We start from the raw sequence: 14,374 nt of genomic DNA, 5'->3' as shown, positions 1-14,374 counted from the left end.
GGTCCAGGGGGTTTATCCTCACCCGGGCAGAGGGGCAGGGAGTTTATCCTCACCCGGCAGAGGGGCAAGGAGTTTATCCTCACCCAGGCAGAGGGTCCAGGCCCTCACCTCTGCAAAGAGTGAAGGTTTTCAGCCCTGAGCCATGGGGCAGGGATCTCACCCTCACCTAAGCAGAGGTTCAGGGGGTCTCACCCTCACCTGGGCCAAGGGTCAAGTTTGGGGGTTCAGGTCCCATCAGTGGAACAGCCGTGAGGGAGTGTGGGGAGGGGGCAGCAGGTTTGATGGAGCCCCAGCAAGATGCACCTGAAGGATCCCGTCCCAAGGTTAACCAGGCACACACAGCAGTCCCCCTCCATTAATACATTTATTTTCTGCTTCCCAGGCTGGTTTCTGTTGTCCTGGGATCTTCCCTGGATGCACTGGACTCTAGCAAGGCAGGCTCAGCAGTACCACGGCTTCAGGAAGGAAACAGCCTCAAGTTGTATCAGCAGAGGTTTGATTAGATAGGAGGAAAGATTTCTTCACAGAAAGGGCTGTCAGGCCCTGGCACAAGCTGGCCAGGGCAGTGGTGGAGTCACCATCCCTGGAAATGTTTAAAAAAGGTGTGGATGTGGCACCTGGGGACCTGCTTTAGTGGTGAACATGGTGCTAGTGCTGAGTTAACTGTTGGACTCCGATCCAAAAGGGCTTTTCCAACTTTGTTGATTCTGTGATTCAGAGACACTCAGAAAATTGAGCCTCTCTTCTCACCTGACAATTTGGTTTCTGATTTAAGTCCTTCACTGTGTTACTGATGCGGGCACGTGTGGAGGAGCCTGTGCCTGGCAGGGTGTGTTGGTCACGATGAGGAATTTTGGGGGGCAGGACAGGGGTTACTTCACCCCGTACCCCACGATGTGTGGCTCGATGGGCATCCAGGGCATCGCCAAGCCGATGTGCTGTATCTTCAGCTCCGAGAACTTTGCCTCTTCCAGATTCTTCCACAGCTCTCTCGTGAGGCAGCATCCAGCAAAGACGAGTTTCCAAGTCGGGTAACAGACCTGCTGCCAAAAATACCTCCAGCTGGAATGCTCAGCAGCCACGTGCTCCAAGAAATAGAAAGCTCCTCCCTGGGAACACAGAGTCTTCTTACAGTGTGGGGGTCATGCCAAGTGGCTCCCACCACCCTCTCCCTCCCCTTTTCCCTTCCCTCTGTTAGCTGGGATTAATGAAAGAAGGAAACGTCCTGAGATTCAAAATGCCCATTCAGAAAGCACAAAGGACCGACTTATTTCATCCCTCTTTTATTCCAGCAATAGTTTGTTGTGGTTTTGTTTCAATTAGTTGCTAACATGACTGTTTTTCCCAAAGGAAACTAAGATAAATGTATAAATCCTGCTCTGACCCATCGGTTTTTTCACAGAGAGCAGGGTTAGGTGAAATATTGGGAAGAAATTCCTCTCTGTGAGGGTGAGCAGGCCCTGGCACAGGGTGCCCAGAGGAGCTGTGGGTGCCCCTGGATCCCTGGAAGTGTCCAAGGCCAGGCTGGATGGGGCTTGGAGCAAGCTGGGATAGTGGGAAGTGTAGAATGAAATTATCTTTAAGGTCCCTCTCAACACAAACCCTTCCATGGTTCTATGAAAATGCCACTTTTAAAGGCTGAAAGTCTGTTTTTAAAATACCCCCAACAAACCAGCTGGTTTTAAGCTGCAGCTCATTAGTAACTCCAAGGAAATAAGGTGTTTTATTACACTGATCTGGTCCTATAGGCAGAGCAGTTCATTTAATATGAGGCTTTAAGCCTTGGTCAGAGCTTCCCACCCCAGCAAAATCAGCTGAGTGGGGAGGGGCAAACACCACATTCTGCTTTAAATGATGGGCTGAGACTGCTGCTAACTTTGTAAGCATTTTTAGTCAGCAGAATGTTGCTCTTAGGATTCTAACTCTAGACCAATCTGCCCAGTGCCCCTTGCAGCACTCAGCCATAACAGAGCATTGTAGGAACCAACCTGGGTCTGGGTTTAAAGCTCAAACCAATTCTTTTTCACTAGGTTGGTTTTTTTTCTGGGTTTTAAGCTCAAACTAACTCTTTCTCACTTGTTTTTTGGTCTGGGTTTTAAGCTCAAACTAATTCTTTCTTACTTGTTTTTTGGTCTGTGTTTTAAGTTCAAGCCAACTCTTTTTCACTAGGTTTTGTTTTGTTCTGGGTTTTAAGCTCAAACCAACTCTTTCTCACTTGTTTTTTTTTGTCTGTTTTAAGTTCAAACCAACTCTTTTTCACTAGGTTTTTTTTTTTTATTCTGGCTTTTAATCTCAAACCAACTTTCTCACTTTTTTTTTTTGGTCTTGCTTTTCAGCTCAAACCAAGTTTTTTCACTCGGTGTTTATTTTTTTTTATCTGTTTGTTTTTCCCCTTGTGGCGTCTCTGGAGCAGGTGTTAAAGGTACCAAGGGAGGTTTTTCTGCAGGTACTCACCGGCCGGAGCACGCGGAGCACTTCGCTCAGGGTTGTGCTGACGCTGTGCACCGAGCACAGCACCAGCGTGCAAACCACGGCGTCCACGGAGCCGCTGGCCACCTGGCCCAGGTCTTCTCCTGCGGCCACCAGGAACCGCTCGTAGCGGAGGTGCTGGTTCTTCTTCATGTTTTTGGAGAGCAGCTCCTGGAAGTGGGGGTTGATGTCGGTGCAGGTGACTCTGCAGCCTGGAGGGTAGAACTGGAAGTTGGAGCCGCCGCCGGTGCCGATCTCCAGCAGCCTCAGCTCGCCCGAGGGGCCCCTGAAGTCAGGTAGATTACGGAACAGCTCCTGCTTGTGCTTCTTGGATTTCTTGTCGTGAGACACACAAATCTTCTCTAAGATGAAGGGGAAGAAGACCTTCCTGCAGAAAGGCTCCCACAAGCCCAGGAAGGACAGCAGGTAGATGGGTGAGGCCAGCAGAGCCAGGCAAGCCCGGAGCAGCAGGACGCTCGCACCAGCCTCTGGCATTTTCAGCGTGGGCAGAGCAGAGCTGCTTCTCCTGTGTGTGTTGGAGCTCCTGGAGCTCAGTCAGAGCCGCGTTCTGGTGCTGGCTGAGTCCTCTCAGAGCACATTCAGCCGCTTGGGCTGCTCTGGTGGATGCTTTTCCCCAGCTGATTTCTCAGTCCGGGCACGGGTGAGGACTGAAGAGTGCAGGTGCAGCCAAGCAGTGACCAGAGTCCAGGGGAGGAGCTGCCAGTTTGTTCCCAAGCCAGCACGAGCTGGGCAGCGCAACTTTGTGTGTAACCCCAGGCAAAGTTCTCCAAATGCCCTCCTTCAGTTCTGGTCACGTCTCTTAAAGCAGCCTGTGCTGCCCTGGGAAGCTCAGCCGAGCTCTGGATCTCTGCAGGAATTTGGTTGGGGGTTTATTAATGTTTCAGGTTGGAGTGGAGTCGATTTTCCAGCTGCTGGGTTTGCTCAGCAGCTCTGTGCAGTTTTAAACCTCTGCAGTTCGAGGACACCTTAAATCCTTTGGTGGGCGAGAACGGGCTGCCAGTGACCTTCCAGACTGACTGGAATCATGGACAGAGATAAAAACTTATTAACTCACGAGTTCTGCATGCAGCACGTGGAGTTTGGAGTTTTATTTGTGTCGAATCAACACTGAGCACTCCACAAACACCTCCTGGAAGACTTTATCAGCTTTGCACTGGACAGAGTTTTCCAACAGCGTGGATCAGCCATGAACAGGTGGCAGGAGGATCCAAGGTCCCTCAAAACCTTGGAACAGTTCTGCTGGGGGGTGCCCTGCAGTTTTGCTTTCCTGGGAAAGCCACCAGTGAGTCTCCTCCTCCCTCTGGTGGCAATAAAGCAAATTAAACCCAGGAGTAATTAGGCGCTTCGTTAATGACCTCTGTTGTATCATTGTGCCTCCAGCTTGTGCCAGCTACAGATTGAACAGAATCACAGAATCCTTTAGGTTGGGAAAGACCTCCAAGATCGAGTCCAACCTTTAATTACTCGGTGTTGCACAAAATCCAGGCAGTAATGGGTTATTTTATTATCATCTGGTTGTATATCTGGTTTAATTCCTGGCTGCTGTGCTGCACTGGAAATGGTTAAATTGGCCAAGGAATTGAGCCACTCCTGGAATTTTCCTCATGATCGTTCCTAATGAAACCCCTGTGTTTAAAAGGTGTGACTGAGGTTGGAGGGAGAGTAGAAAATTTGAAAAAAATGCAGTTTAAACACAGGTGTAAGGTGTTAGTAGAGATCACTGCACCGAAGGGGAAGGAGATGTGAGGATTTTGGGATGAAAGAAGGAAAAAGCAGGATCCTTATGAAGCAATTTGAATTGGATTTTATTTAAAACCACGCCAAGGGGTCCCTGCCACAAACAGAACAAACACCCCTGGGGCAGCAGTGAACGGTTCCTGTCCCCAGCACTCCTGGGCTGGCCCAGAGGGATCCTGAGCGTGCTCCTGGAATTCACTGGGTGACGGGGATGGACACAGGGATGGTGATGGTGATGATGGTGATGGTGGACACAGGGATGGTGATGGTGATGATGGTGATGGTGGACACAGGGATGGTGATGATGGACACAGGGATGGTGATGATGGTGATGGACATGGACACAGGGATGGTGATGGTGATGATGGTGAGGATGATGGACACAGGGATGGTGATGATGGTGATGGTGAGGATGGTGAGGATGATGGACACAGGGATGGTGATGATGGTGATGGTGAGGATGGTGGACACAGGGATGGTGATGATGGTGAGGATGATGGACACAGGGATGGTGATGGTGATGATGGTGATGATGGTGGACACAGGGATGGTGATGGTGATGATGGTGAGGATGATGGACACAGGGATGGTGATGATGGACACAGGGATGGTGATGGTGATGATACTGATGCTGCTGATGATGATGGACACAAGGATGGTGATGATGATAGTACTGATGATGATGATGATGATGATGCACACAGAGGTGATGATGATGATACTGATGATGGTGATGATGATGAGGGACACAGAGATGATGATATTGATGATGATGATGGGCACAGAGATGATGATGGTGATGATGATGATGGACATAAGGATGATGCTGATGATGGTGATGATGGTGATGATGGACACAAGGAGGATGATGATGATGATGATGATGATGATGATGATGATGATGATGATGATGATGATGATGGACACAAGGAGGATGATGATGATGATGATGATGATGGACACAAGGAGGATGATGATGATGATGATGATGATGGACACGAGGATGATGATGATGATGATGATGATGATGATGATGATGGACACAAGGAGGATGATGATGATGATGATGATGATGATGATGATGGACACAAGGAGGATGATGATGATGATGATGATGATGGGCACAGAGATGATGATGATGATGGTGATGATGGACATAGAGATGATGATGATGATGGTGATGATGGACACAGAGATGATGATGATGATGATGATGATGATGATGATGATACTGATGATGATGATGATGATGATGATGATGATGATGATGGACACAGAGATGCCGCTGCCGCTGCCGCTGCCGCTGCCGGGGCCGGCCCGGGGGTTCCCCGCTCCCCCCGCTCCCCTCTCGGCGCCTCTCGGGCGCCCCCGTGCGGCGCGCGCGGGGCGGGCGGGGGCCGGGCCGGGCGGGGTGGGGGGGGCAGCGCCGGGAGCGCACCAAGATGGCGACACCCGCAGTCCCTCCCGCAGCTCCCCCCGCGCCGCAGTCCGGCAGCGCCGCGCCGGGGCCGCGCTGAGCCCGCCCGACACGGTGAGTCGCAGCCCCCGAGACCCCCGCGGGCTCCACCCGCGGCTCCCCTCGCTTGCTGTCCCGCTGGCTCCATCCCCCCCGGAGCCCTCGGCGCCGCTCCCCCGGGGGCTCTGCCGCAGAGCGCGGCCCGGACGGCCCCGGGGACGCTGCTGGGGCGGTGAGGGGGGGAGGCCCCGGGGAGCCCCCAGCCCCAAATCCGCCGCCTCGGGAGGGTCCCGGAGCCTTGCCCCCCTTGTCAGCCGTCCCCTCGGTGGATGGCCGGTCACTCCAGGGAAGGGGCCGGTTCTCTGCCCGCTCCGCGGGGCTCCGGCAGCCGCTGCCCGGCCCGGGGAGGGTCCGGCCCGAGGCCCCCCGGCCCTGCGGGGAGTGTGGGGGGACGGCGGTGCCGGGCCCGGGATCGGTGTCCCCCGGCCGGCTGGGGCTGGGGCTGGGAAGAGGCAACCGCCCTCTGCGGCCACCCTGGACCTGGAGCCCCCTTTGGGCCCCGTCCTCCCTTCTCTTCCCGCATCCCTCCCTGCCTCCATCCCCCTTCCACCCCACAACCTGGGGGGCCCACGGGATCCTCCTCCCACCCCCCCCAAATTCGGGGCCGTGCTCTTTGCGTTGTGGGAAGGGAGAGCCCGAGTTCTCCTCGGTGTCCCTTCCCCCTGGGCTGCAGCGCTGCTCTCTCAATCCCCCAGCCCCGCTCGGCATCCACCGCTGCCCCTGCCCGGGGGATCCTGGAGGACAGCGTGGGCTTTTTAGGGTGAGGGGAGTCGGGCAGGGGGATGCTTGGTGTTCCAGCTGACCCAGATGTTGGGTCAGCATCATGCTTGTGGCTCTTCCTTTCCCTCTTTCCTTCCGCCACAGATTTTTTTTTTTTTTTTTGGGGGGGGGGGGGAGGATGGTGAAGGCAGATTTGGTTTATATTATTTTTTCCCCTTCCTGCTGGGAGGGAATTGCACATTCACGAGGTTTTTCTATTAAAAAATCTGGGTGTCTTCCTCCCCTCCCCCTGCGTTCTGGTGCAAACCGATGCCCAGCTGATGTGGGGGTGGGGACACCGGGAGATGCTCCACGGCAGCGGCTGCGGATGATCCGGGGTGAAGTCGGAAAGTCTGGCAAGGGGAGCCTGTGCCAGGGGCAGCAGCTGGATGCGGACCTTGGGGCCCCGAGCTGGGTTTTTGGAGGGTGATCCCAGGTGTGGGAGGCTCACTGCTGTCCCCTCCGTGCCGTGTCGCAGCGGGAGCCCCCCGAGGGGAGGGTTTGGGTGTGTGTTTGTGCTGTGTGTGGACGTGTAAGGCGGCCCTGGCACACTGCAGCATTCCACCCGCACCGGGAGCCGTGACCGGGACGTCCTCTTCCTCTTTTCACACCGGGAAGCTTTAATTGTGATCAACGGGGGTGGGGGCGCGGGGTCCCTGTCCCCCTCCTGCCTGTGGCTTTAGAGGAAAGCGTGAGCGTGGTGGCTTTCCAGGGCAGCCCTGGTTTGGAGGGATGGGGCCTGGAGATGGTCCTGTTTTCCTGTGTGGGTGATGGAGGTTCTGTGGAGCTCTGGGGTCGGTTCCTCCAGCGGGGGCAGAAGGTGTGGGCGAGGCTGAGGGGCCCATGGGACGCTCCCCATGCCCATTGCTGTCCCTTCGAGCCCATGGGACGCTCCCTGTGCCCATTGCTGTCCCTTCGAGCCCATGGGACCCTCCCTGTGCCCATTGCTGTCCCTTAGAGCCCATGGGACCCTCCCCGTGCCCATTGCTGTCCCCTTGGGCCCCTGGGACACTCCTCGTGCCCATTGCTGTCCCCTCGGGTCCATGGGACGCTCCCTGTGCCCATTGCTGTCCCCCTGTGCCCATTGCTGTCCCCCTGTGCCCATTGCTGTCCCTTTGAGCCCATGGGACCCTCCCTGTGCCCATTGCTGTCCCCTTGGGCCCATGGGACACTTCCTGTGCCCATTGCTGTCCCCTCGTGCCCATTGCTGTCCCCCTGTGCCCATTGCTGTCCCCTTGTGCCCATTGCTGTCCCCTCGTGCCCATTGCTGTCCCCTTGGGCCCATGGGATGCTCCTTGTGCCCATTGCTGTCCCCTCGGGTTCATGGGACCCTCCCTGTGCCCATTGCTGTCCCCCCGTGCCCATTGCTGTCCCCCCATGCCCATTGCTGTCCCCTCGTGCCCATTGCTGTCCCCCCATGCCCATTGCTGTCCCCCCGTGCCCATTGCTGTCCCCCTATGCCCATTGCTGTCCCCCCATACCCATTGCTGTCCCCTTGGGCCCATGGGATGCTCCTTGTGCCCATTGCTGTCCCCCTGTGCCCATTGCTGTCCCCTCGGGCCCATCACCACCCTTCTTCAGGACCAGGTGCCCTCACATGAAGTTGGTGAAGCTGTTTAGGATCCCTGAACAGCCCCAGGCTCGGGGATTCGGTGCCTTTAGGAGTAACAACCCCCTGCACTCCGTTGGGACCTTTCCCTGGTGGGTCCATCCTCAGGCCTCCCAGAGCTGGGCTTTTCCATCCTTTGTGTGTGTTTGAAAGTCCCCATTCTTCACTTTGGTGTTTTATATAAAACTAACAACGTGACCGAAGGCTCCTTCGATCATTTTAACACGTTTGGGTGCTTCTGCAGTGTCGTTCACCCAGGGTGGAGGACCTGGACCCATGGCAGATAATTTAATCAGTTATATAAGCTTGTATGTAGATGTAGCTCATGGTATGGATGCTGTACAGCTCAGTGGAACAAGTATGATCCTGTGGCTATCTGCTGGGAGGAGGTTTCTGATAGGCAGGAGGGCGAACCATCACGTGCCTCAGGAAATGGAGCATGGCCGAGCCTTCATTCTGTTAAATAAAGCAGAAACAAAGTCAGCATTGAATGGAAATGGAGTGGCTTCCAAACATAAATCACAGCATCATCTTCCTCCTGTTGGTTGCCGTGTCTGTGCCTGCCGGTGGTGCTGCCCCAGTGTGTTTTTCATTAAAATGACCCAATCTGGGTTTCCAGCTCGGGGGAGAGTTGCTGTTTTTGGGTGGTTGGGTGGTGCTGCCCCGGTGTGTTTTTCATTAAAATGACCCAATCTGGGTTTCCAGGGTTGCTGTTTTGGGTGGTTGGGTGGTGCTGCCCCGGTGTGTTTTTCATTAAAATGACCCAATCTGGGTTTCCAGGGTTGCTGTTTTTGGGTGGTTGGGTGGTGCTGCCCCGGTGTGTTTTTCATTAAAATGACCCAATCTGGGTTTCCAGCTTGGGGGAGAGTTGCTGGTTTTGGGTGGTGCTGCCCCGGTGTGTTTTTCATTAAAATGACCCAATCTGGGTTTCCAGGGTTGCTGTTTTTGGGTGCTTGGGTGGTGCTGGCTCCGTGTGGCTCCTGCTGTCACATGGTGGCCCCTCGGTATCGATCGCCTTCCCCCGAAGCGACTCCATTGATATCGACAGATCCGCTGGGATCAATAATTTATTGTTGAGTTTAGAGCAATGGGCTGGGTTAGAGCAGGAGCAGTAAAACAGCAAAAGGAGTTGGGAATGAGCACAGGGGGAGTAATCTGAGGAGCCACAGAGAGGAAACGCTCACTTTGGTGATGGTGAGGTGGAGAGCTGGACATTGTGGGACCATTGGCTGGAATCTGCTGGGGTTCAGGAACGCTTGGACTGTCCCTCTTGTGCTCATGATCCTGTTTCTGTGCACAGGTGGAGAAAACAAGCAGGGAAGAAGTGGTTTCCTGCTGCAGGAGTGTATTACAAAACCTCCCTGAGCTCAGGTTCCAGTCTGGCTTTTAACACCTCACATTTTCTTCTGGCTTAGGCAGAACTGTCTCCTTTTCAGGAGGGGTTTCCTGGCAGGAAGAGTGGTCAGGTGTTGGAAGGGGCTGTCCCCATCCCTGGAGGTGTCCAGGGAATCTCTGGGAATGGCTCTCAGTGCTTGGGCTGGGTGACAAGGTGGGGATCGGGCACAGCTTGGACTCGATGAACCTGGAGGGCTTTTCCAACCTCAGTGATTCTGGGATTCTGTCTTGAAATGTTCCAAATTTAGAGCAATTTCTGCCTTCCCTTGGCCTTGTCCTGTACCTTATTCCTGCCTCGTGGAGCGCTCCAGCAGATGGGAGATCTTGAGGAGAAACAGCAGCCCCTGGGCTGTAGCAAAACTGGGACTTTGCTCCTTCCTGAACAGAGCCATTTCAAAATTCAGAGTTCTTGCTACCCTGCAAAAGTCCCATTCCATCCTTCTTTTACTTCTGCCCCAGCTGGAAAGTGTGAGGAGTTTATAGTGAAGTCTGCTGAGAGGTGATTTGGGGAGGAATGTTTGTTGAATTGTCCAGGTAGTGGTGTTAAAGTGACAGGAATAACTATTCAGGTGATCTTAAAGTTGTGGAAATAAACCTCTCATTGCTGGAGAAGGGAGCAGCGAGTTGTGGAGAGTGAGAAAGGGAAGTTCAGGGGGGATTTTCTCCAGGCTGAGCCTCCTCTGCTGCTCCTCAGTGTGAGATCTCTGGTGCCCAGGTGGGGAAATGCTCTGGAAATGTGGAGTTGGATGACAAATGTGGCCATTCCAGTTGTGTTCCCTGTGGGAGAGGAACCTTTTTTTTTTTTGAGTGAAATCAGTGGCAGGATGGTGATGTCAAGACAAGCAGGAATAACTGGCATTAGCAGAGGGATGATGTTTGTCTGATCAGATACTCCAGGCTTGATTAGGAGAGAAGAAAAGTCTCACTCCACAGGGAAACCTGGGTTGTGTTCCAGCAGATGTCAGAAATTTTTAACAGAGCACTGGAAGTGGGCTCTTGATTCTCCCCCCTTTCATATTTGTCCCCTTTTGTACTCAAACCATCTGAGTGCTCCACAGCAAGAAATTAATTCCCCCAAAATTATAGTGTAAAATAACCATTCCCTGACTCCTGTTTTATGGGTCATGGATGGGCTGAATGAACTGAAGAAGGAATTAAATTTGGGTTAGTGGCTGAACTCTTGCACAAAAGCTATTTTGAACAGTTCTTTGTTCAGAAGTTTGAATTTAAAAGGGGGAAATTGAAGCACTTGAGGTTGTTTAGGCTGTGAACCTCCAAGTTCTGTGTGAGTTTGGAGATAAACACGAGTTGGCCTTGAGTAAGGACAGAACAGAGAACTGGGGATTAATTAATTAGCTGGGATTAACTAGCTCTGATTCTTGGAACTTGCTGAGGGATGTTACTGATGCCACACAGCTGCTGGGAGGGAGCGAGGACCCTGCAGGAATTGACCTTTAGTCTGTCTTCATGAAAGTGTTGTTAAATATTGTTAAATATTGTTAAATATTATTAAATATTGTTAAATGAGAATGTTTTCTGTGTGGCCAGGCCAGGCTAGACAGGGCTCAGAGCAGCCTGGGATGGTGGAAGGTGCCCTGCCCATGGCAGGAGGTGGAACAGAATCAGCTTTAAGGTCCCTTCAAACCCAAACCATTCAACCATTCCACAATTCTCATATTTTTTCTGTTGCTGTTGGTTGCTCCTACTCTTTCCTCTGTACATTTCTGATCATTTTTTTTTCATTTAGAGGTGTGTTTGTCCAAATTCAGGTCTCCCAAGACCACGAGCACTGTCCCAGGTCTGTCCTTCAGCTCCCCTGTTGAGCCAAGGGAACTTCCACAAGGTTTTACACGGGGAAACACCCAGCAATAAATGCAGCTTGGGAGTGGAAATATTTCATTTTTCTTCCACTTTTTAGCATCAAATGTGCCATGAGAGCTTTCCTAAAGGACAGAGTTGCTGCTGCTCATAGCACTGACCCTTTTCACTGATAAAATTGTTCCAGACACAGGATTCACTGCAGATGGGGATTTGGAGACTGAAGGCCACTTCCAGCCATGGATTTCCCCATGGATGAATATTTTGGGTTTGCTTGAAGCCTTTTAGGCTCTCCTGCAGCAAGATTTCAGGGTGCTGTTCATCTGTGCCACGTTTCCCTTCCTGCCTCAGTCCTCGTGTTGGAATCAAGAGGCAAATGTGTCCATGTGGGTTACATAAAAATTCACACAAAAGGTCTCTGTCTCTCAAAGACACACTGTGAATGGCTGACTCTCAGTAATTAATAAAGGAAGAAGTGTATTAAAGCAAGGAAATTGCCTCAAAAGTGTTTTTTAATTTATTTTGACTATCAGCTTGAATAATTTATTGGAATATTTCATAATGTACCAGTAAATGGACTGCTGGGAACATTTAGGAAAAAAATAATTAAGTCTTAGCAACTGGGCACCTCAGTGCAGCAGTTTCTGGTGGAAAATCTTTGGCATTTGAGCAATGTGTGTGTTGTGTGCACCCAAATCTGAGTTCTCTGGGTGTTCAGTGTCATTCCCAGCTCAGGAATCCGTGGATTCCTAACCCAGCTCACCTGGATCTCTCTTCCCTAACTCACCTGGACACCTTTTGTGTGTCACAGTTTTTCAGAACATTTCTCTTGTTACAGGTTGAAAAACCTGATGTGGGAAGGGCTGAAAGAAATCCTAGGATGTGTCCAATGCCAGCAGGAGCATTTCCTGCTTGGAAAATAACATTTCCAAGGTTTTTAGCTTTCCAGAAGCCAGGTAGAACAGCCCAGCTGTGGAATTTCTTCCTTGATGGAGATGAGGTGGAGCCACACATTTTAATTTGTGCATTCCCTTAATGTGGGATAATTTATTGGGAAAACAAATGACCGTCAGCTCACTGTTATGTGTTGATAGTACCCAAGAATCAGCCCTGTAAATAATTCCAGAATGCCAAACTTGGAGAAACTTCACGTGTGAACCTGATTTGGGGAATGGTTTGTTTGGTTTGGTTGTGTTTTTTCCTTTAAATGGCAAATCAGTGCCTCCAGTTGTGGGTTGTGTAATTTTGCACAAATTCCTTCGTGCCTTCATTTTTTTTTTCCCTTTTTTATGCTGTGTCCCTGAGCTACTTTGGTTTCTAAATTCAGGCCTTACATATTTATCTGTGCCATTCAATTAGACCACATCCCCAATGCTGCTCTATAGTTTCACAGTATGTGGGAAATTTGGTAATTAAATGCATGCAAATGCTGCAAGAATAGAATAAATTAATTTTCCTTAATATCAGCAGGCCATTTGGTGATATCTCAGAGATAATGTGACCAAGATACCGGCTCTTCTCTCCCCTTCTTGCCATCTTTTTTGAGTCTTTACTATTATTACTTTAGAAACACCCAGTCAGGTTTAGAGGAAGAGAATCCTGGCCCTGCTGCGCTCTGGAATTACATAAGGAGGGAGATCTGTACTCCAGGTTTTTTTTTTTTTGGATCTAAATAAAGGAATAAAGCCTGAGCTGGAAGCAGCATTTAAGCCCTAGGTGTGTGGTGCAGCTTCAGATTTATGTGTGGACCAGAGGGTGTAAAAGGTTCTGTCACAGCAGCTGCGAGGGATAACCTGAGATCCCTCAGATCGCTTTGGGAACGCTGTGTTGAGGGCTGGCTGAATCTCCAGGTATTCTCAGTTATTTATTGTGTGTTTATTCCTGAATCCCACCGCACTCCAGAGAGTTGTGGTTCTGTTTCTGATGGCTCCGGCTTCCCTGAGTTCCTCCCACGTGAATTCAGCACAATCCTCATGGCCTGGGCAGGCTGTGGGTGCTCGACCTCGTGCTGAAATAGCAGAATTTTAACAATTCAGCCCCATGTCATCACTCCCAAGGAATCTGAAAGTCATTCTTTTCTCCAGATCTTTCATTTTTATTTGGATGCTGTGTTTGTGTTGCCTTAGAAGATCTGACCTCACTGGTTATCTTTTTCCCTTGCTTCAGGGACCTTACCCCTGGTAGCTTTGGGATTCATCCTGTGCCATATCCTGGTGCTTTTTTGTGCTTTTCCTCTTGGATTTGGTGTTTGGGTCCCTCCCTGAGCACCGGGCTGGGTTCTCTTCCAGCCTGCAGCACTGCAGTGCTGTTGCATCAGTGCAGGGTTTCTGTCATCCCTCTCCTCCCGGAGTGGGAACAGCCTGACGAGGTACCAGCAGCAGCAGGAGCAGCTCAGAAATGCAATATATTCCTGCTGCTGGTTCTGGAGCCAGAGCCTGGCACGAGGAGCAGAGCTGCAGAGCGTTTGTGGGCGGCTGAATTGGGGGGAACCAACTTCCTCCCAGCTCTGCTGCTGGTGGCAGTGGGTGGAGGAGCTCAAGGGGCTCCCTGGAGGGATGGGGCAAACCCTGCCAGGGGAAGCTGCAGCCTCTGGGAGCTTTTCCTCACCTCTCCTCCCTTTGATTTTGTCATTTGGGGTGTCTCTGGTGCGAACAGGACCCTGTGTCTTAGCCCAAATAATCAGAGAAATTGAACTTTAAGCAGTTACTGTTGTGCTCGTGGGAGTGTTTTTAAATTGCTTTAGTTTTATGGCCTCAGATTAATAGAAATCCTGAGAATTGATAGAATCATGGGGTGGTTTTGGGTTGGGAGGGATCTTAAGGATTGTCCAGTCCCACTCCTGCCATGGCCAGGGACCCCTTCCACCATCCCAGGCTGCCCCAAGCCCCGTCCAGCCTGGCTTTGGGCACTTCCAGGGATCCAGGGGCAGCTCCAATTTCTCTGGGCACCTCTGCCAGGGCCTCCCCACCCTCACAGGGAGGAATTTCTTTATGTAATTCTATATCTGCAAAATTTTAGGGTGAGGTTTGTCTTCCTGTGGCAGAGCTGTG

General features: G+C 51.6%; 2 protein-coding genes across 2 annotated transcripts in view; one reads left to right on the top strand and one right to left on the bottom strand.

The window, feature by feature from the left end:
- Positions 1 to 345: 345 nt before the first annotated feature.
- On the bottom strand, positions 346 to 3,391 carry TMT1A (thiol methyltransferase 1A). The gene is made up of 2 exons (XM_058861158.1): positions 2,455 to 3,391; positions 346 to 1,109 (listed from the first exon to the last, which is right to left on the bottom strand). Exons 1-2 carry the CDS (start codon positions 2,962 to 2,964, stop codon positions 873 to 875), a joined length of 747 nt encoding a protein of 248 aa, XP_058717141.1. The 5' UTR covers positions 2,965 to 3,391; the 3' UTR covers positions 346 to 872.
- A 2,256-nt stretch (positions 3,392 to 5,647) lies between these two features.
- The window catches only part of SCN8A (sodium voltage-gated channel alpha subunit 8), an 83,997-nt gene continuing 75,270 nt past the window's right edge, over positions 5,648 to 14,374 (top strand). The window contains exon 1 of the mRNA XM_058861144.1: positions 5,648 to 5,758. The gene's annotated coding sequence lies outside the window, so the exon portion shown is untranslated. The remainder of the gene's footprint in view (positions 5,759 to 14,374) is intronic.

Source organism: Poecile atricapillus, chromosome 35 (assembly GCF_030490865.1).
Source record: "Poecile atricapillus isolate bPoeAtr1 chromosome 35, bPoeAtr1.hap1, whole genome shotgun sequence".
NCBI lineage: Eukaryota > Metazoa > Chordata > Aves > Passeriformes > Paridae > Poecile > Poecile atricapillus.
Note: the sequence above shows the minus strand (reverse complement) of the source record. Positions and strands in the feature narration are given on the sequence as shown.